This window comes from Plecotus auritus (assembly GCF_963455305.1).
Source record: "Plecotus auritus genome assembly, chromosome: 2".
Taxonomy (NCBI): Eukaryota; Metazoa; Chordata; class Mammalia; order Chiroptera; family Vespertilionidae; genus Plecotus; species Plecotus auritus.
The window spans coordinates 34,287,776-34,311,537 of NC_137771.1; the positions used below are offsets into that span (position 1 = coordinate 34,287,776).

Here is a 23,762-nt window from a genome sequence, read left to right on the forward strand (position 1 = left end):
CAGCTGCTGACTGCTAGCGTGGCAAGGCGTCCTCAGCGTCTCCCATCTCTGGACTGTTTCTCCTCTTGTCTTCATGGTTGGAGCAGACCTGTCAATTCCTCTCTGTTTCAGGAATCCACATGGTCTTGGAGTTGTTTTCTGAAAATATACAAACATATTCTCAACCAAAAGTTAATAAAGGAATCTTTTCTATGTAATTGATTTGGGATCCTTTTTATTTTTGCCCAAACGGGTTTCCTTTGTCTTATTTAGACACCATGTGTGTTTTTCATGGGTGTCTTGCTGTTAGCATTACAAATGAAAATTAATTTTGTAAAGTAAAAATTTTCTAGATGTAATTTACTTAAAGGATATTTTTCCTTACATGATATCATCCTACTATCCCCCCTTTTTTGATTAATGGAGGCTTTTGTAAATTTTATAATGCAGTCTTGATAACTTTAAATTTTAATTTTTTGCACAAAAATATGACTGCTTTAGTTTCATTGCATGTTCAGGAATTTTACCATGAGATGAACTACCAATAGAAATTTTAGTTACCACTTTAGGAACAGCTTTTTGTCCAGTACAATTAAATTTTCTTGAATATTCACTTATTTCAATTAGCCTATTTAAATTAATCTGAAAACTTGATTATTATTTTACTGTCAAATTTAATACTCTACCAACAATCTTAGTTTACCCTGTAAATATTAATGGAAAGGATTATTTGCATTCTTGAGTAGGCCCTGAGCATTCCTGGTGCTAGGCTGGATTTAGATATAGGGTAGCTGCTGTCGGCCAAGTCTCTGTCTGTTACCTTCATTAGAGCCCACATATGAGTGAAATCATATGGTACCTATATTTCTCTGACTGGCTTATTTCACTTAGCATAATACTCTCCAGGTCTATCCATGCTGTCGCAAAAGGTAAGAGTTCCTTCTCTTGTATGGCTGAGTAGTATTCCATTGTGTAAATGTACCACAATAGGACTATGAAGTGTTACTAATATTCTCAATGTTCCTCCCAGCGGAGGACATTGAGGCCCAGAGAACTAAAATATTTTGCCCATGAGTCACTCAGCTGCTAAGCAGCAGAGGCAGCTCATCTACTGATGGACACTTGGGCTGCTTCCAAATCTTGGCTACTGTAAATAATGCTGTTATGAACATAGGGGTGCATATATTCTTTCCAATCAGTGTTTTGGGATTCTTAGGATATATACCCAGAAGGGGAATTGCTGCCTTATAAGGCAGTTCCATTTTTAATTTTTTTTGAGGTAACTCCATACTGCTTTCCACCATGGCTGCACCAATCTGCATTCCTACCAACAGTGCATGAGGGTTCCCTTTTTCCCACATCCTCACTAACACTTGTCTGTTGATTTATTGATGATAGCCATTCTGACTTCTGTGAGATGGTTTTAATTTGCATTTATCTGATGCTTAGTGATGTTGAGCATCTTTTCATATGTCTATTGGCCATCTGTGTGTTTGTTCTCTTTGGAGAAGTGTCTATTCAGGTCCTTTGCCCATTTTTAAGTTGAATTGTTTGTTTGTTTTTGGTGTTGAGTTTTATGAATTCTTTATAAATTATGGATATTAAATGTTTTTTTTTCAGATGTATCATTGGCGAATATGTTCTCCCATTCAGTGGGTTGTCTTTCCATTTTGTTGATTGTTTCCTTACTGTGAAAAAACTGTTTAGCTTGATGTAGTCCCATTTGTTTATTTTTTCTTTTGTTTACCTTGCCTGAGGAGATATATCAGAAAAAATGCCCAGCCAGTGTGGCTCAGTGGATTGAGCATCATCCCACACACCAAGAGGTCATTGGTTCGATTCCCAGTCAGAGCATATGCACGAGTTGTGGGCTCGATCCCCAGTGGTGGGGGTGTGTGGGGGGGCGTGTAGGAGGCAGCCGAACGATATTTCTCTCTCATTGATGTTTCTCTCTCTCTCTCTCTCTCTCTCTCTCTCTCTTCCTCGCTGTCTAAAATCAATTTAAAAAAACACCCATATTTAAAAAAGAAAAAGAAAAAATATTGCTACAATAAATGCCCAAGATTTTACTGCCTATGTTTTCTCCTAGGATTTTTATGGTTTTGAGTCTAACGTTTAAATATTTCATCCATTTGGAGTTTATTCTTGTGTATGGTGTAAGAGAATGGTCTAGTTTAATTTTTTGCACGTGTCCAATTTTTCCAACACCGTTTATTGAATAGACTATCTTTACCCCATTGTATGTTTTTGCCTCCTTCATCAAATATTAATTAACCATAAAGGTGTGGGTTTATTTCTGGGCTTTCAATGTTTTGTTCCATTGATCTATATGTCTGTTCTATGCCAGTACCATGCTATTTTGATTACTATGGCCTTGTAGTATAGTTTGATATCAGGTAGCATGATTCATCTAACTTTGTTTTTCTTTCTCAAGATCACTGTGGCTATTTGGGATCTTTTGTGGTTCCATATACATTTTTGGAATATTTGTTCTAGTTCTGTGAAATATGTTATTGGTATCTTGATAGGAATTATGTTGAATCTAGATTGCTTTGGGTAGTATGGACATTTTAATGATGTTAATTCTTTCTATCTATGAACTTAGTATATGCTTCCACATATTTGTATCTTCTTCAGTTTCTTTCTTCAGTGTCTTACAATTTTCTGAGTACAGGTCTTTTACATCCTTGGTTAAACTTATTCCTAGGCATTTCATTTTTTGGGATGCAATTGTAAATAGTATTGTTTTCTTAGTTTCCCTTTTTGATAGCTCATTATTGGTGTATAAAAATGTGACAGATCTCTGGATATTTATTTTGCAACCTCCTACTTTACTGAATTCATTTATCATTTCTAGTAATTTTTTGGTGGAACCTTTAGGGTTCTTTATATACAATATCATGTCATCTGCTACAGAAGACTCTTAATTAATTTTGTCAACCCATGACTAGAACTACTTTTTCTCTTGACCTTAGGCAAGTCTGTTTCCCTCTGAGCCTCTGTTTTTTGTCTTTTAAGTGGGGATAGTAATACCCAAATAACCACAAGAACTACTATTATTTACTGAGTATTTACTATATATCAGACACTGCAGTGCTTTATGGGTGTCCTGTCATTTAATCAGCACAATAGGACTATGAGGTGTTATAAATATTTCTGACGTCTCTCTCGGAAGAGGACATTGAGGCCCAGAGAGGTAAAATACTTTGTCCATGAGTCACTCAGCTGCTAAGCAGCAGCACTAGGATGTGAATCTATTTGCAACCTATTGACATTTTGAGCCAGATAATTATTTATTGTAAGGGACAGTCCTATGCACTGCAGGGTGTTTATCAGCCTCCCTGGCCTTAATCTATTAGATGCCAGTGGTACCCACATCCCACTGTGACAGCCAAAAATGTCTTTAGATATTGCCAAATGTCCCTTGGTGAGCTAAGTCACCCTTAGTTAAGAACCACTGCTCTACCCTCTAGAGTTAGATTATGTTTTTCCTCCATAATACGACCAAGCTAGGGAAGCTCTTTTCCCCAAAGGGTCATGAAATCAACCGCAGACAGGCATTACACTAATGCTAATCCTATTTCATATTTGTTATAGCCCATTTGCACTTACAAAGTGCCTTCTTATAACTTAGTTTGTCTGAATGTTCCAGGTGAGAGAGCACATAAACAGAGTGTCTAGCACAGTGCCCAGCACTTATTAAGTAAAATCTGGGTTTACTTTTATTGGCTAGATGAACGGTGAAGGTTCAGGGAGGTTAAGTGATTGTCTCAAGGTTACACAGCTAATAAGGTATTCTTGTCGTTTGTGTTGATTAGCCTGTTAACTATTGTTCTCAGCTCTTCTACTTTAAGTCTTAGAAGAATTTTGGCTTTCATTGAGAGAAACAAGGCAAATCAGAAGAATTAGAACCTGTTTCCTAGAGTTGAAAAGATCCTAGAGGCTACCTAGTTCAACTCGCTACTGCACAGTATTATGGTTGCCAGATAAAATACAGGATGGCTAGTTAAATTTGAATTTCAGGTAAACAAGGAATAATTTCTTAATATGTCCCATATTATCACAAATATCAGTTAGAATAATGGTAGCAAGAAGTAGGAAAGGGGGAGAGCTTTGAAAGATATTAAGATGTGGGTCAGAGATGGCTATTTGTTCCTGCTCCCCCAACATCTGTTTTCCACTTCTTCTATATTAATGGAACCCCCAGTTTTCATCTAGGCACATGGCTACACAGCATAAAAAAATCTTTATTTCTCAGTGATCCTTATGTCTGTGTATAGCTATGCGACTAAGTCTTCTGATCTGTATGATGTGATGTAGTCCCCTGAAAGGAATAGGACTGAGGTAGTCTATCTTGGATCGTGCAGATGTTGGCAACATCCGAGGGATGACAGAGCTATAAGCCTGGGCCCCTAATTCATGGAGCAGAGAAAAGGTTCAACTTTTACATGGGATAGAAAGAAATGTCTACTTTATTTGAGACTGTGTTTACTTTGGGTTCCTGTTGTCGTTGCCCAATCTCTATTCTGACACAAAGTGGTAAAAGTCAGGTGAGGGCTAAGATGTAGAGACTAAAGGAGATGTGGGGAGAAGAGGAAGCTACAGAGGTTTTGTCATATCCACGGCAGCATTTCTTATTTTTATTTTTCCCAAATTATAAGAGAAAGTTACAGAGCCCTGGCCAAGTTGCTCAATTGGTTAGAGCACTGTCCCTGATAGTGTTAAGGTTGCAGGTTCAATGCGCGGCCAGGGCACATACCAGAATCAACCAATAAATGCATAAATAAGTGGAACAACAAATTGATCTCTCTCTCTTTCTCTGTAAAAAATCAATAATTGTTTTTCAGAGTTACAGAGGTAGTAGAAGTGAGTCAGCTGGACTGCACATGCTGAGGAAACAGTTACAGAAGCAAAAGAAGGGTTCTTAAAGCTTAGGAGAGGGAGAGGTAATGTACCTGGGGGGAAGAAGAGGAGAAAGGGAAAGGTGGGATGTGCTACTGAAAGGGGAGTGCACCCCAATGCAGCATTTTTTTTTGAAAGGTGGCCTTTTGACCCCCTGCAATATTATCATTCTGGGTGGGGTCCAGGAAGCTATGCAAGCAGCTCGGAGATTTGTAGGGACCCAGGCCTGAGCAATCTCCTCCATCAACCCTCAGGCTGACCCTGATGGATCTGGGAGATTGTAGCTCTGTCTGCTTTCCAGAGGTGTCTCCATGGTGACCAACCCTCTAGGCAGACCCTAGAGCTGCCTGCTTCTATCAGTAATTCAATGTCTGCCTCTGGCCCCAGTTTATTTCTGTCCTTAAGATTTGGGACTGAAGACAGGCTCTGTCATGCTAGATCAGGTCACTATCATTTCTTTTTTTAAATATAAATTTCATTAAGTTTATTGAGATGACATTGGCTAATAAAGTTTTATAGGTTTCAAGTGTACATTTCTATAATACATCATCTATATAATGCATTGTGTGTTCACCATCTGACCCTGTGTTCATTGCAGCATTTCTTACCTGCATTCCACAAGGTCCTGAATGACCTGATCCCTGCTAACCTCTCTCATCCTTGTCTTTATCCCTTAGCTCCAGGTACCACTGGCTCCATCCAGTCCAGTGTCTTCCTTCCTTAGGGCCTTTGCAGGAGCTACTACTGGTACATCTGCTTAGGACCTTCCCATTTCTTTATTTCAACTGACTCTTATTAAAATTTCAGCTCTCAGCTGAAAGTCATTCCTCAGGGAATCCTTCTTAAACTCCAGAATAGGTCCAGTGCCACTTTTTGTTGTTAATCCTCAACAGAGGATATTTTTTTCTATTGATGTTTAAAGAGAGTAGAAGGAAGGGAAGGAGGGAGAGAGAGAGAAACATCAATGTGAGAGAGACACATCAATTGTCTGCCTCCTGGGCCAGGGATCAAACGTGCAACCCAGATATGTGCCTTTGACCAGGAATCAAATCTGGGACCTTTTGGTCGTTGGGCCGATGCTGTAACCACTGAGCAAAACCAGCTAAGGCTCCAGTGCCACTTTTAAACATGCTCATGGCTCCTTGTGTTTCTTCCTGGTACTTGTAATTCTATAATAATTGGTGTAATTATTTGGTTAATGTTTGTCTCTCCCACTATCCTCTAAGAATCATGACAGCTGGAAACGTGTGTTTTGTTCTCTGATGTATCCCTAAAACCGAGTGCAGAACCTGACACATAGCAGAGCTCAAGAAATGCTTGTTGATGAATGGATGTTTCTTCCAACCATACTTTTCCAGGAAGTTCCCTCATAGTCACACTCTCCTCCCTCCACTCTCTAGCCCAAATTAGAGAAGTAAATAAGAGATGAAGATGGGACCTCCCTTTCTCTGAGGATCTGGGATCAGTGATGTTGAAAGAGAATGAATCATTGGGAAGGTGGGGGAGAGGGGCATGGAAGGAGAGCTCAGCAAAAGCAAAGGCCCTATCCTATCCACAGCCAGAAATGACCCCCTTTTCAAATTCCTAACCCGTGGTCTCTGGCTTGCTAATCTACCCTAAACTAATAGCAGATTGCTAAGGAGTAAGTAATGAGATTTAAGAAGACAACTAAAATATAGATTAATAATGAAGGCTTGTCAAATAGCTAACCTACTGTTGATGTAAGAAAAGTGCAAACCTGTAGAGAATTTTATGTATTTATTTGAGCCAAACTGACAACATATATAACAGCTTGCAGTTTTTTAAATGCATTTGGAATTAATGAGGTAATTTAAGTAAGATTACATGAAGGAGGTAGAAAGTGAGGAAGGGATTAGATTACAAGATTATCTGCTTTTTTAAGGGTGGTTACACCTTTGAGGAGTATTACTTCCGCATTTCAAATGTGTGTGAACTTGATGCACAAGAACAATTGGCAGTTTGCTTAAAAACCTTTCACTAAAGAAGTTATAAGCCTGGGGTATGACTACCCAGCATGACCTGCCCTTTTTTGTCCACATTACTGAATGCTAATATATAACCTAATAAATAAAGTATTTTGCTTAAAAGTAAAGTGTTAGAAGATAATTAAAGTGTTAGTAGAAAATCAAATATTAACTACTCAAATGCTGGCTGATAACTGAGGGATTAATTTAAAACTAAGTTGTTAGTATATACTGGTTAACCAATGACTAAGGAAATAGTTGGAAAGGATTTAAAGTGAGATTTTTCCCTAGGGGATTCTTGCACATTAGAGGGGATTTGGAAACAGCAGAAAGCTGATAAACCCTATAGGAATGAAGGTCTACTTGAGACTGTAAAATCTTCAGCTGGACTCTAAACTTATGGAGAAATTGTTTGTCTTTGGTTTTCAGATAGGATTTAGTTCAGGGACAGCATGGAGCTGTTTCTCAAAATGTTTGCCATCTAATTACATTTAATTTGCTAAAGGCCAGGCAGTGTGCTAAAGAGAGAAAACAGGCAGTTGCTTAAACAATGAGAATAGAGTATGGTGAGTGAGTTGAGTGGTGTGTAATAGGAAAGGCTTAGAGGGTTTGCAAAGGCTGGGTAGAAGGAAAAGCTGGTGAGTTTAGTTCTAGGTATGTTAAGTTGAATTGAGGTGTCTGTAGACATGCCCAAGTAGGCAGATTGATATCAGTTCAAGGTAGAGAGATTTGGGTCCAAGGCACAGATGGTGGTCAAAACCATGAGAAAAAAATGAGATAGCTGCAGAAGAGTGTATGAAGTGAGAAAAGGGACCAGCCTGGAACCCCAACGAAGAACAACAGGGAAGCAGAGGGCAGAGGAAGAAACATCAACTGACACTGAGAAGAAAGGAACACTCAGAGAGGGAGAGAGAGAGAAAACCAAGAGATGACAGTGGCATGAAAACTAAGGGAAGAGAATGTGTCAGGGAGAAGAATGTAGTCTGCAATGTCAGATGTGGCTGAGAGGTCAAGAAGGATAAAGTCAGAGACATATCCGTTGAGAATGTGGTTCCGAGGTGTCCATCACCAAAATGTCTGATAACTGCCCTGACCGGTTTGGCTTAGTGGATGGAGCGTCGGCCTGCGGACTGAAGGGTCCCGGGTTCGATTCCGGTCAAGGGCATGTACCTGGGTTGCGGGCACATCCCCAGTGGGAGGTGTGCAGGAGGCAGCTGATTGATGTTTCTAACTATCTATCCTCTCCCTTTCCTCTCTGTAAGAAATCAATAAAATATATTTAAAAAAAAAATGTCTGATAACTGGGTTTCATTGTATATATGTGTGTACCCACAATGAGTATATGCCGAGCTGGATCGTAGAGCAGGGTGTGTAAGGGTAGTCTGGAGACCACCTTTGAGGGGCTTATGGTCAATTCAGAGAGCCTTCATTTACTCAGGGCAGCTTTTGAGGACTATTAAGGGAGACTATGAGAACTATAAGCACAGTTCAAACCTTTCATTGTCCATTGGGAAAACTGAGGACAGAAGACAGGGAATAATTTGCTCAGTTTGTGAGTCAGGGACATAGCCAGAACCTGAATCTGAATCTGCTTCTTCTAGAAGAGGGACCCTTGGGAGAAGTAGACATGAAATTCTTACTGGCCAATGAATTATCAATCAGTGACGTTGCCCATCACCTCCATTTTTAGCTGCCTCTTTTTATCTCTTTATATAAAACCCTAATATGCAAATAGACGGAACAGCAGAAAAACCAAACAACCAGTCGCTATGACATGCACTGACCACCAGGGGACACGCACAGAACTTGGCAGGCATCAGCAGGAGGTGGCAGAGCGCAGAACATGGTGGGTGTCGGCTGGGGCGGGATGGTGGAGCAGGTGAGCAGGGGCACCAGACCAAGGTGGGGCGCTGGTCGCTGTCATCGGGGTGAGCCTCTGATGGTTACTGAAAATTCTTTGCTCCTGCGTGCCATGGTTCCGCCTGGTGCTCGCACCTGCTGCCAGCGCCGCAGCTGCCGCTTGCACCCGCTGCCAGCACCCAGCACCGGTGCGAGCAGTGGCTGCCGCCCTGATCGCCCCTGAGGACTTCTCCATCTCCCCCTGCTTCTGGGGGACAATTGGGGAAGCAGCCGCCGCTCACACCCACTGACAGCGCCGGCCCCACTTGCACCTGCTGCTGGCGCCTGCCTCAATCACTCTGCGCCATCAGCGGGTGTGAGCAGGGCCAGCAGGAGCGGAGCTGCGGGCAGACAGGGGACCAGGGGCCACGGCGGGAAGGGCCAAGACCCGCCCCTGTGCCCACTGCAGCCTCGCGGCCCACAGTTCCTTTCAAGGTGCATGAATTCATGCACTGGGCCCCTAGTATTTTATAAAAGTAAAAAATATATTTTACATACAAAATTCAAACATTATAGTAATACTTAACAAAGAAAGTGAATGACTCCTATTATCCCAACTCACCCCTTCATGGACAACCACCATTATTCCTCCCCCCTCTCTCACTCTCACTTAACATTGTAATTTTTTAATAAAAATATACTTTATACTGGATTTTTTTGTGTGTGTGTGTGAATATGTTCATTCTGTTTTACAACTTGCCCTTTTTTCACTTTTGGACAACTTTTATGATAGCATATAGAAATCTAATTCATTAATTTTAATAACTATATTATTGTATCATTTGGATTTGTATCATAATCTATGGGTTGGTAATAAGTTGTGATGGGAACAAGGGTTACATTCAATTTTCACTATAATGAACATACCATTGTACATATACACTGAGTGGCCAGATTATTATGATCTCTGAACGCATAATAATCTGGCCACTCAGTGTGTGTGTGTGTGTGTGTGTGTGTGTGTGTGTGTGTATGTATATATATATATATATATATATATATATATATATATATATGAGGCCCGGTGCATGAATTCGTGCATGGGTGGGGTCCGGCCAGCCTGGCCAGGGGGAGGAGACATGGGCGGTTGGCCGGCCTGCCTGCTGGTCGAACTCCTGGTCGAGGGGACAATTTGCATATTAGCCTTTTATTATATAGGATACCAGGGGTGGGCAAACTTTTTGACTCGAGGGCCACAATGGGTTCTTAAACTGGACCGGAGGGCCGGAACAAAAGCATGGATGGAGTGTTTGTGTGAACTAATATAAATTCAAAGTAAAGAAGCGGAGGGGAGAGCAAGAGAACCGGATAGAACAGCCGGATCCGGCCCGCAGGCCGTAGTTTGCCCACGGCTGGGTTATACACTGATTGGCCAGATTATTATGTGTTCAGAGATCATAATAATCTGGCCACTCAGTGTATATTTACATAGTTTGGGAATCTTCTAAAAGGAGAAATAATGGATCAAAGGGTATGAACACTTTTTTTTGTTTGTTTGGTTTTATTTTTGTCGTTAATTCTCATCCGAGGATATTTTTCCTTTTTTTTTTTTTTTTTTTAGACAGAGTGGAAGAGAGAGGGAAAGACAGAGAGAAACATTGATTGGTTGCCTCCTGCACGAGCCCTGACCAGGACCTGGGCTGGGGCGGGGAGGAGCCTGCAACCTAGGTACGTGCCCTTGACCAGAATCAAAACCGGAACCCTTTGGTCCACAGGCCAACGCTCTATCTACTAAGCCATGAACACTTTGTTTTAAAAGATATGCTAAATCACCCTCCAAAAACTTGTGCCAGTTTATTGTCCCAACAATAGTTTATACAAATTCCCATTTTCCTACATCCTTAACAATGGGTAGAATCATTTTAAAAATCTTTCTAACTTGAATGAAGTTGACTATCTTTTCAAATCCTTGTTATCCATCTATATCCTGTGAATTATCTATTCATATCTTTTGAGTATTGGTTGTTTTAGGTACTTTTGGTCAGTGAATTCTATTGAGTCCTAATGATTGGCTTGATTAAAAAAAAAAAAAGGCTTGGAAGACTTTGTACCAAATCACTAACAATGTTTACCTCCAGGGAGTGAGAGTATAGAAAATGAGGGGTACATTTTCATTTTATCATGACAGCCTGCATTATTTTAGAATGAATTTAAATTACTTCTGTAATTAAAAAATAATACAGGCCCTAAGCGGTTTGGCTCAGTGCATAGAGTGTCGGCCTGCGGGCTGAAGGGTCCCAGGTTCGATTCCGGTCAAGGGCATGTACCTTGATTGCAGGCACATCCCCAGTAGAGGGCGTGTAGCAGGCAGCTGATAGATGTTTCTCTCTCATCTATGTTTCTAACTCTCTATCCCTCTCCCTTCCTCTCTGTAAAAAAATCAATAATATATATATAATAATAATAATACATATATATTAATATTTTTAATATATATTAAAAATAATAATACATATATATGTATATATATATTTTAAATATATTTAAATATATATTATTGATCTTTTACAGAGAGGAAGGGAGAGGGATAGAGAGCTAAAAATTTCATTGGCTGGAAATTCATGTTGGGTGCAAGTTTTCATTAATCACAAGTTATATTTTGATTTATATGCAAAAAACATTTATTAAATGCCTCCTCTTGAGTTGTCACTGCTCTAGGCACATTCATAGCTCATTCATTAATCCTCACAACAGCCCTGTGAGGTAGGAATCGGCCCGTTTTATCGAGTTCTTAATGGACAGGAGATTATTGCTCAATATACTTCTATTTGCCACATGTTTTCATGGACTAGAAGTTCTTACCGGCTGGTGATTCATTGGTCAAGATCTGTCATTGGCCTGGAGTTCCCATAGGTTGATCTAAGATTCCAATGATCAGAATACTAGCATTCTCCCCCCACAGGAGTGATGGGGTAGGTGTGATGAAGAAGAGTATTGTCTCCTCCTTTGAAGCACCATTTGAATTTGCTTTGGTTATCCATGAAAGGGGAGGGAGGGAAGGGGGAGGGTCAGTGGGAGAGGAGGGAAAGTGGTTATAAGTCTTCTCGCTTCTTCAGGATGAGCTTCCTCACAAGTGCTGTGATCTGGGGTCTGATCTCCTCCACCGACACGGTTGGGTCCCAAGCCCCTACCACCTTTCCATCTGGGGCCACTAGGTACTTCCAGAAGTTCCAAGTGGGCTCCTTTCCAGAAGTTTCTAGAAGAAAAGGAAGAAGGAGAGCAAAGTGGGCTTCCCTGTGTACCCTCTCCTGGAATTCCACTTTCATTGTCCATTCTTCCCTTGAAGCAGTGGTTCTATTAATTAGAATTAACTGTAGAGTTTTACAAATCCTGATGCCCAGTCCACCTCCCTAAACCATCTAAATCAGAATCTCTAGGGGTAAGATTCAGGCATCAGTATTTTTCAAAAGTTCTCCAGGAGCCCTAACCGGTTTGGCTCAGTGGATAGAGCGTCAGCCTGCGGACTGAAAGGTCCCAGGTTCGATTCCAGTCAAGGGCATGTACCTTGGTTGCGGGCACATCCCCAGTAGGAGGTGTGCAGGAGGCAGCTGATTGATGTTTCTCTTGCATTGATGTTTCTAACTCTCTATCCCTCTCCCTTCCTCTCTGTAAAAAATCAATAAAATATATTTTTAAAAAAAACACAAAAAACTTTACAGTAAGATATTTTTTTAAAAAAAAAAGCTCTCCAGGAGATGCTAATGTAGTACCAAAGTTGAGAACTACTGCTCTAGGATTCTATGAAGTGTTTGATAAAGCAGTATTCGTTCTTCTTTTATTAATGATCTCAAACTACTGAACAGTCTACACCCTATTCTCTAATGAAATCTAAATGGTTTCCAAATGTTCATGGACTGGTTGCATCTGAATCATGGTGGTGGTGGTGAGGGGTGCATAAAATAAACAGATTCTTGGGCTCTGTTTCATTAGGTTTCAGGCTAATGCATTTTTAAGAGCTCCCCAGGTGCTTCCAAAGCAGGGCCAGGTTTGATCTATAACTATGGTAAACTGGGAAGGAACTAATAAAAACACACAGGGGGGGAAAAGTAAATATTAGGATTGACCTACAGAGCAAAATTCCAATCAGTTTCAGTAAGGGGCCTTTTGTGTGCTACACTGTTGTTTCTCATTGACTTCTCCAGGTGAAAGGGTGGTTGGGGGTTGGGGAGGGATATGAAGGCAACCGGAAGCAGGGAGTGGGAGAAGGCAAAAATGGAGTCCAGGAGAGGGGCCCCAGGGAGGAAACAGGACCATAATAACCAACATGGCCCATGACCCCATTCTGCAACTTTGAGGCTTCTGGGGCTGGAGAAGGGATCTATTTCTAAATATTGAGATCTGGTATTTCAGCTCAGGTTTCTCTCCCGTGGCCAATAGTCTTTGACTCTGACTTAGGACAGGAAATGCCTGTCAGCCTTCTCCAGGCATGTGGCATCTCTTCCCTGTCTGGTCCTCAGATCCTCCAGCCTCAGTCCAACTAATTCACATTGGCTAAAATCTGAGGGCCCTGCATATGAAAACAGGATCCCAGAGATGTCTGCAAGAGTGGCTGGGGGGTGGGGATGGTGAAAGGTAGCAGGGTGAAGATATTCTTAGGCAGGAATACCCCTCAGCTCATCCTCAAAGATTAGTGCTGGAACAGACCATCAACCCATTTGAGGGGATCTGGAAAGGGCCCCAGGTCACCCAGTCAGCCAGTGGCTTCTGCTGCCCAGGGAGCCATGGCCTCAGCCAACTGAGGGAAGGCGAGGGGAAGGATCAGGACTCACGGGTCAGATACTTGAAGGCAGGATGGGCACCAGTGCCAGTCACTGCGACCTTGCTAAACATGGGGAAAGAGACACTGTAGGTGCGGCGGGCAAAACTCTCGATCTCCTTGTTGCTGTCGGGCTCCTGTTGGCCAAACTGGTTGCAGGGGAAGGCAAGCACATTGAAGTGGTGAGGCCCCAGGTCCCGCTGTAGCTGCTGCAGGGCCCGGTAGTGCTCCTCTGTGAAGCCACACTCGCTGGCCACATTCACCACCAGGGACACCTGTGTGGCAAAAACAAAGCACAGACATGCACAACCCAATGAAGAGGCATGCACTTGTACATTCCTGACATGCCCACCTCCCCTACAATTAATTCTTTCTCTCATACATACAAGAACACAATGTACACATGTAAATGTGAGTGCAATGTTCTCACATATACACAAGCACATGCACAGAGGCACAAATGAAATCAAACACGCAGAGCTTACAGATATGGGTGCATACACATACATGAACATTCATGAGAATAAGCATACAATATTCACAAATGGGTATGCATATACCTCATGATACAAAGATACATTAGCACACATCACACATACCCACACACATAGCACTATCAGAGAGACATACACACTGAGGAGTTCACATCCAGAGGTGATGTGGGAGAGTAGAAAGGTAGACCTGGGTTCAGGTTCTGGCTCAGTCAGCTAGCACTCATCACTGTAGTTGCCTGTACACTACTATGTGTCATCTCCCTTTTATTTATTTTATATTTTTTAAAAAATATTTTTTATTGATTTTTTTTTTTTTTTTTTTTTTTACAGAGAGGAAGGGAGAAGGATAGAGCATTAGAAACATCAATCAGCTGCCTCCTACACACCTCCTACTGGGGATGTGCCCACAACCAAGGTACATGCCCTTGACTGGAATCGAACCTGGGACCTTTCAGTCCCCAGGCTGATGCTCTATCCACTGAGCCAAACCAGTTAGGGCTCATCTCCCTTTTAGAATGTGAATCCACTGGGAGCAGGAGCTATGTCCACTTCACTCCAGGGCCTGACGTATGGAAAAAGTCTCAGAAAGTGCCTGCTGAATGAATAAGTAAATGTTCACACATACACAATCACCAATGCAAGTGGGTTTTCTTGATAAAAGGACACCAAGGTCCCCAGGACAATCTCTTTTTGTCCCTTTCCCTCCAGTAAACAAATACCACTTTCTTCTATCACTAGACTCACCTTTAAATATATTGTCGCTTTATAATAAATTAACTTATTTATATAAATTTGTTTATTAAATTTGTTTATACATTTATTTAGCACCCTTATGTGATAAATATAAAGCTGGCTGATGGAACCTGATTATAATACAGCAACTAGAATTCTGGCACCAGTGCTATGTTCTTAGCTTTTAGTTATATATTATTGAATGATTTTAAATCTTACCTTGTGTCTGGGCTGCCCAGCACTATCTCTCTGGCCACCTTTTTAGAAGAGCCAGAATTATACCAGCTGGCTCCATAAAGAGGGACATCTCCCAGGGGCAGCCCGGGGCATTGGACATACATAGGCATAAACCGCTTAGGTTAGACATTTTGGATTGGACATTCTTTGTTGTGAAGGTGCTATTCTGTTCATTATAGGATGTTTAGCAGTATCCCTGGTCTTTACCCACTAAATGTCTAGTCTTTTTTTCTTTTTTTCAGAGAGGAAGGGAGAGGGAAAGAGAGAAACATCAATGATGAGAGAGAATCATTTATCGGCTGCCTCCTGCACACACCCCACAGGGGGTGGAGCCCCTAACCTGGGCATGTGCCCTGAATGGGAATCAAACCATGACCTCCTGGTTCATAGGTTGAGGCTCAACCACTGAATCACGCCAACCAGGCTAGAAGCCTAGTCTTGACAATTAAAAATGTCTCCACACTTTGCTAAATGTCCTCTAGGTAGTAAATTACCTCAGTTGAGAATCACTGAGCTGTAACTCCTTCACCCTGCCTCCATCAGATGAGGAATAACCCATTCCCTGGGGCCACAGGCTCTTAGAACCTCCCCTATTTGCATCAGCATTTGTCATATTCTGCCTGTAGTGAGAAACTGGGATCCTTAACTTCCTTCCCTAGTCAGGGGTCTTCCTCTTTCTTCTCTGCTTGATTCCCTGGGCATGGAAAAGTGCTTATTTTAAAAAAGCTTCTGCACAGCCAAAGAAACCATTAACAAAACAACAAGAAAGCCCACTGCATGGGAGAACATATTTATCAATGTTATCTCCGATAAGGGTTTAATCTCCAAAATTTACAGTGAACTCATACAACAAATGGAAGATAAACAATCCAATCAAAAAATGGGCAAAGGTCCTAAATAGACACTTTTTAAAAGAGGACATACAGAAGGCCAAGAGACATATGAAAATATGCTCAAAGTCACTAATCATCCAAGAGATGCAAATCAAAACAACAATGAGGTACCATCTCACACCAGTCAGAATGGCTATCATCAAACAGAGATCATGGGGAGACAAAGAAACAGCCCGCATATGAAAGAAAAGCAGGCATCACCAGAAAAGGAAGTAAACGAAATGGAGGCAAGCAACCTGCCAGAGAAAGAATGCAGAGAAATGGTCATAAGGTGGATGAAAAGAATGGAAGACAAATTCGACAATATGCGTAAGAACCAAGAGGAAATGAAGAAGAACCAAGAAGAAATGAAAAATGACATCGCTGCTGTAAAGAACTCAATAGAAAGCATCAAGACTAGATTAGAAGAAGCAGAGGACTGCATCAGTGAGCTAGAAGACAAGGTAGGAAAAAATACCCAAGTAGAGCAGCTTCTAGAAAAAAAATTAAAAAGCAGGAGGAAAGCCTAAGGGAACTTTGGGACAACACGAAACAAAACAACATCCACATAATAGGGGTTCCAGAAGGAGAGGAAACTGAGCAAGGAATAGAAAACCTGTTTGAAGATATAATGACAGAAAACTTCCCTGATATGGGGAAGAAAAAACCCACACAAATCCAAGAAGCTCACAGAGTCCCAAGCAAAATGAACCCCAAAAGACTGACGCCAAGGCACATTATAATTAAATTGGCAGACACCAACAACAAAGTAAGAATCTTAAAAGCGGCCAGAGAGAGACAGAAAGTTACCTACAAAGGATCCCCCATCAGACTAGCAACTAATTTCTCAACAGAAACACATCAGGCCAGAAGGGAATGGAATGAAATATACAAAGTCATGCAAAGGAAGGGTCTGAATCCAAGAATACTGTACCCAGCAAGGCTATCAATCAAATTTGAAGGTGAAATCAGGAGCTTCACAGACTAAAAAGGACTAAGGGAGTTTATTACCACCAAACCAGCAATGTAAGAAATGCTAAAGGGTCTGCTGTAAAAAAAGAAATAGGAAGCGAAGAAGGAACACAGGGGTAAAGAATAAAAATGGCGACAAATAAGTACCTATCAATAATAACTTTAAATGTAAATGGATTAAATGCCCCAATCAAAAGACACAGGGTAACCAGATTGGATAAGAAAACATGACCCATACATCTGCTGTCTACAAGAAACCCACCTCAGAAAAAAAGATGCACACAGACTGAGGGTGAAGGGATGGAAAAAGGTTTCTCAGGCGAATGGAAATGAAAAAAAAGCTGGGGTAGCAATACTTATATCTGACAAATTAGATCTCAAAGTGAAGGACATAAAAAGATATGAGGAAGGCCACTTCATAATACTAAAGGAAGAAATCCAACAAGAAGGAATAACTCTGGTAAACATATATGCACCCAATGCAGGAGCACCCAAATACATAAAAAAAAAAACCTCCTGGAAGATATAAAGGGAGAGATTGACAGCAATATAATCATAGTAGGAGACTTTAATACCCCACTATCACCAATGGACAAATCCTCTAAACAAAAAATCAGCAAAGAAACATCAATCCTAAATGACTCACTAGACCAGATTGAATTAATTGACATCTTCAGAACATTTCACCCCAAAGCCACAGAATATACATTCTTCTCAAGTGCACATGGGTCATTTTCAAAGATAGACCATATATTGGGTCACAGGCAAAGTCTCTTCAAATTCAAGAAGATAGAAATCATATCAAGCATCTTCTCAGATCACAGTGGCATAAAACTAGAAATCAACTACAATAAAAACAATCCAAAAAAATCAAACACATGGAGACTAGCATGCTATTAAACAATGACTGCGTTACCAGAGAGATCAAAGAAGAAATAAAAACATCATGGCAACAAATGACAATGAAAACACAACAATCCAAAATCTATGGGACACAGCGAAAGCAGTCTTGAGAGGTAAGTTCATAGCTCTACAAGCCTACTGCAAAAAACAAGAAACAATGGTAATAAATTACCTAACCCTACAACTCAAAGAGTTAGAAAAAGAGCAACAAGAAAAGCCCAGTGTAAGCAGAAGGAAGGAAATAATAAAGATCAGAGTGGAGATAAACAACATAGACACCAAAAAAACAATACAAAAGATCAACAAAACCAAGAGCTGGTTCTTTGAAAGGATAAACAGGATTGATGAACCTCTAGCCAAGCTCACCAAGAAGCAAAGAGAGAGGACTCAAATAAACAAAATCAGAAATGAAAGAGGAGAAATAACAACAGACCCCACAGAAATATAAAGGATTGTTTAAAAATACTATGAACAACTCCACTCCAACAAACTAGACAACCTGGAGGAAATGGACACATTCCTAGAAAAATATAACCTTCCAAAACTCAATCAGGAAGAATCTAAACATCTCAATAGGTCAATAACTATGGAAGAAATTGAAGCAGTCATCAAAAAGCTTCCAGCAAACAAAAGCCCAGGGCCAGATGGCTTCACAGGGGAGTTTTACCAAACATTCAAAGAAGAACTAAAACCCATCCTCCTCAGACTATTCCAAAAAATAGCTCATTCTATGAAGCCAGCATCATCCTAATACCAAAACCAGATAAAGACAACACAATGAAAGAGAATTACAGGCCAATATCCCTCATGAACAAAATCCTCAACAAAATTCTAGCATATTGGATCCAGCAGTACATCAGAAAGATCATACACCATGACCAAGTAGGACTTATCCCACGGATGCAAGGATGGTACAATATCCACAAATCAATAAACGTGATACATCACATAAACAAATTGGGAGATAAAAATCACATAGACATATCCATTGTTGCAGAAAAAGTATTTGACAAAATCCAACACCCTTTCTTGATAAAAACTCTCAGCAAGGTGGGAATAGAAGGATCATACCTCAACATAATAAAAGCCATATATGAAAAACCCACAGCCAACATTATACTCAATGGGCAAAAACTAAAACCATTTTCCCTAAGAACAGGAACAAGACAGGGATGACCACTCTCACTACTCCTGTTCGACATAGTACTGGAAGTATCAGCCATTGTAGACAAGAAGAAGAAATAAAAGGCATCCAAATTGGAAAAGAATAAGTAAAACTGTCCTTATTTGCAGATGACATGATATTGTACATAAAAAACCTGAAAGACTCCATCAAAAAACTATTAGACTTAATAAATGAATTCAGCAAGGTAGCAGGATATAAAATTAACACCAAGAAATCTATGGCATTAGTGAACTTACAGAAAGAGAGACTAAAAAAGCAATCCCATTTACCATCGCACCAAAAAAATTAAGATACCTAGGAATAAACTTAACTAAGGAGGTAAAAGACCTATATGCAAAAAACTACAGGACACTAAAAAAAGAGATAGAGGAAGACGTAAACAGATGGAAGAACATACCATGTTCATGGATTGGTAGAATCAACATCATCAAAATGTCCATACTACCCAAAGCAATCTATAGATTCAATGCACTCCCCATTAAAATACCAACAGCATATTTCACAGACCTAGAAAGAACTCTCCAAAAATTCATTTGGAATAAAAAAAAACACCTGAATAGCCTCAGCAATCCTGAGAAAGAAAAACAAAATAGGTGGGATCTCAGTACCAGATTTCAAGCTGTATTACAAGGCCACTGTTCTCAAAACAGCCTGGTACTGGCACAAGAACAGACATATAGACCAATGGAATAGAATAGAGAACCCAGAAATCTACCCAAACCACTATGCTCAATTAATATTTGACAAAGGAGGCAAGAACATACAATGGAGTCAAGACAGACTCTTCAATAAATGGTGTTGGGAAAATTGGACAGATACATGCAAAAAAAAAAAAATGAAACTAGACCATCAACTTACACCATACACCAAAATAAACTCAAAATGGATAAAGGACTTAAACATAAGATGGGAAACCATAAAAATACTAGAGGAATCCACAGGCCGAGAAATCTCAGACATATGCCAAAGCAATTTCTTCACCCATACCATTCCTAGGGCAATGGAAACTAAAGAGAAAATAAACAAATGGGACTACATCAAAATAAAAAGCTTTTGCACAGCAAAAGAAACCATCAATAAAACAACGAGAAAGCCCACTGCATGGGAGAACATATTTGCAAATGTTATCACTGATAAAGGTTTAATTTCCAACATCTACAGGGAACTTATACAACTTCATAAAAGGAAGATAAAGGGTCCAATAAAAAAAATGGGCAACAGACCTAAATAGAATCTTTTCGAAAGAAGACAGAAGGAAGGCCAAGAGACATATGAAAACATGCTCAAAGTCACTAATCATCCGAGAGATGCAAATCAAAACAGCAATGTGGTACCATCGCACACCTGTCAGAATGGCAATCTTCAACAAATCAACAAACGACAAGTGCTGGCGAGGATGCGGAGAAAAAGGAACCCTTTTGCACTGCTGGTGGGAATGCAGACTAGTGCAGCCACTGTGGAGAACAGTATGGAGTTTCCTTAAAAAACTAAAAATGGAACTCCCATTTGACCCAGTAATCCCACTTCTAGGAATATATCCCAAGAAACTAGAAACACCAATCAGAAAGGATATATGCACCCCTATGTTTATAGCAGCACAATTCACCATAGCTAAGATTTGAAAACAGCCTAAATGCCCATCAGCAGATGAGTGGATTAGAAAACTATGGTACATCTACACAATGGAATACTACGCTGCTATAAAAAAGAAGGAATTCTTACCATTTGCAGCAGCATGGATGGACCTGGAGAGCATTATGTTAAGTGAAATAAGCCAGGCAATGAAAGAAAAATACCACATGATCTCACTCATTTATGGAAAATAAAGAATATTATAACCTGATGAACCAAAAGATAGATACAGAGGCAGTAAAACACCAAACAGACTGTCAAATTATAGTGGGAAGGCTGGGGAGTGTTGGGGAGGGGGGGCAAGAGATCAACCAAAGGACTTGTATGCATGCATATAAGCATGGCCAATGGACACAAGACCCTGTGGGGTGGGATGAGGGCATGTGAAAGGGGATGGGGAGGCTGGGGGAAGGTCAATGGGGAAAAAAAAGGAGATATATGTACTACTATATGTAATACTTTAAACAAACAAAAAAAACCTAAAAAAACAAAAAACAAATACACAAGCAAACAAACCATTCACACACACACACACACACACACACACACACACACACCCACCACTCAGGCCTACAAGTACATAGCTTCACACTACAGGCAAACACATTCCCAAATGGTTACCCATTCATTCATACTCAATGCTGGTCTAAATGACTGTCTTCCCAGTTAGCCTGAGGGCATAGTCTTGCTCATGGCTGTATCTCCAGGGCTGGAGCCAGTTCCAATCATGTAGTGGGAGCCAGTAATTTTTTTCTTTTCAATTAAAATATTGTAACAAAATATACATAATGAGCTAAAAACTATTTGCAGCTGAATAAATGACAATATTGCCCAAGTGGCAGACCTAGCTTGAGATTAACTCAACATCATTCACAGCGTTCCTGGACTGACTGTTGCTGATTTCCTCTATATCTGGTGTTTAAGGGCACGGGCTCTAGAGCTTGACTGCCTGGGATCAAATTCTAATTCTATCTCTTAGTAGCTGTGTGACTTTTTTTTTTCTTCCAATTTCTTTTCTGATTGATTTCTTGGCCTCTCGCTCCCATGCATTTACCAATGACCTAGATAGAATATTAAAACACTCAGAATCCTGAGATTACTTCTCTGAGTCATTTTTTCTCTCCAGGATTTCTGTTCCTCACATCCTGGATGCCTTATTATTTCTAAAGACAAATAGACTTTGTTCTATTCTTGTCATAGCACTTATTACTACTAGGAATTACCATTTTTCTGTTCCCTTTTTATTTTCTCTCCCCTCTTTACCTCATATAAACTCTATTAAAGTGGAAACTTGTCTGTTTTGTTCACCACTGTATCGCCAGGGCTAGCCTAGTACTTAGTTTGCAGCAGGTACTCAATAAGAAATCATGAATTAATGAGTAGCAGAGCTGGTCGAGCGCTAACCTTGGGGCTCTGTGTCCTGCTGCCCTAGAGGGAAGGAGAGGCCTGATTGGAAACGGGCCCTGCTCTTATTATTGGCCCTTTGCTCTGAGTTCTGGATGAAGCTCCTGCTGGGGCCCACCAAACACAGGTACAGAGCTCTCTACCAAGTGCTTCCACACTGTCATCTCATTTGAAACAACACATTGGGATTACTGGCCCTAGACTTTAAAGGCTTAGAGAGTACTTTCTTCACTGAAGATGGCCTTGCTTCCTGGAGAAGAATGCTGGCAACCATTTTTGTATAGTCCATCCAAATCTGGACAACTGTCCATTAGAGACCAACTCCCCAGCCTTCCCACACCACAGCCTCACTTGAGAAGTGGAGGGCTCTTCATTCCACACAGTGCACCATTTAGGCCTCTGAATAGTGTTCGGGCCCCTCTTGGTGTCTCCCCATCCTCTTCAGCCCCATCTTCCGCCACTCTCAGCCTCATGCTTTATACTGCTTTAAGCACAATTGTTTGAAGTCACCACCACTCCTCCACGCTTCCTGCTGTTTGCTTTGGAGCCTTGACAAGGACAGTTCTCTGCTTGGAATGCTCTTCTTGAACTTGCTAAAACTCACTCTTGTTTCAGACTCACCCTACACACTTCCTCTCTGAAGTCCGCTCAGAGCTGAGATGCCCTCATGGTAAGGAGGTAGGGGTTAGCTTGGACGATTCTTATATTTCACCCTGAGCTGCCATCTTAGGAGTTTGCCAAGAGTAGACCAAGGGTGGATGACTCTTTCTCCTCCAGGCCCTGTGTGCTTTCCTAGTGCTGTGTGACCTGCACAGATATATCTCCCTCTCTGGCCTTAGTGTCCTCCCTGGAGATGATCTGCCTAAGGTACCCGCGCACTCCCTCCGCACTGCACATTCATTTCCACAATGTCCTCATTGCACTCAAAATCATCTCTCCCAGTTGCAGACGTAGAAACTGGGGGTGGCAGAGACAAAGGCCGTGGGATGCTATGGTTACTTTTTCCACTCTTGCGTGACAAAGGCTGAGCTGGCGGGGTGGGGAGGGGCATCCAGCCTCTGGGAGAGGCCCGGACCCATGGTCCAAAGTCGCCGTCAGGGAAATCTGAGCCGCTCCGAGAGTTTCGGGTTTCACTGTGCGCCAGGGCCTTGCCACGTAGTAGCAGAACAGACCCTGAGCAGGATCTGGGGGCGCCCCGCGCCCTCGAGGAATAGCAGGGTGGGGGCTGGGAGCCGGGGCCGTGACGCGGAGCAGCCCCAGGCCCCTCGGAGCCACACCCCGCAGGACGCAGGGCGGCAGGGCGCCCCCATCAGGCCCCGCGGAGCGGCGCTGGCGCCGAGGCCCCCAGGGCGAACACTCACCGAACCTCGGTACTTCTCCAGCGACACCAACTTGCCCCGGATGTTGACAGCCTTGAAGTCGTAGAAGTCTTGTTCCCGCTGCGTACAGGTCACGGCCGCCAGGAGCAGCCACGCCGCCACCAGTGCAGCCACCATGACTCGATCCCGAGGTGGCCGCGATGCGAGGGCAAAGCCTGGGGGGAGCGGGGCGGGAGGGGGGGAGACCCGGCGTCTGGGCGGGAGGAGGCGGCTCCGTTGCCACCCGGCTCGCCAGGCAGGACGCGCCCCCTTCTTGTTTTCCTCCTCGAGCGGTGGAGAGACGGGCTCTGGATCTGTTTCCCCTCCTTTCTATGGGAGCATTAGACCCCGCGCGCCTCCCTGGACCCCAAAGCCGTAATTCCAGGATTTTGAATATTGAGACCAGAATTCAGTTCACTGAGGTGGTTCTGTCTCTTTTGTAGGATGCAGA

The 23,762-nt window shown here is 41.8% G+C and overlaps 1 protein-coding gene across 2 annotated transcripts; it reads right to left on the reverse strand.

Moving 5' to 3' along the window:
- Positions 1-23,556, reverse strand: GPX7 (glutathione peroxidase 7). Of its 2 annotated transcripts, XR_013959986.1 has the most exons (4): positions 23,315-23,449; positions 13,535-13,796; positions 11,568-11,961; positions 1-138 (listed from the first exon to the last, which is right to left on the reverse strand). XR_013959986.1 is itself a non-coding variant. In XM_080657215.1 (3 exons), exons 1-3 carry the CDS (start codon positions 23,447-23,449, stop codon positions 11,798-11,800), a joined length of 561 nt encoding a protein of 186 aa, XP_080513341.1. In that variant the 5' UTR covers positions 23,450-23,556; the 3' UTR covers positions 11,367-11,797. The 2 variants fall into 2 exon arrangements, 1 of the variants encoding a protein (XP_080513341.1); XM_080657215.1 differs by lacking the exon at positions 1-138 and having other exon boundaries at positions 11,367-11,961; positions 23,315-23,556.
- Between the last annotated feature and the right edge of the window lie 206 nt (positions 23,557-23,762).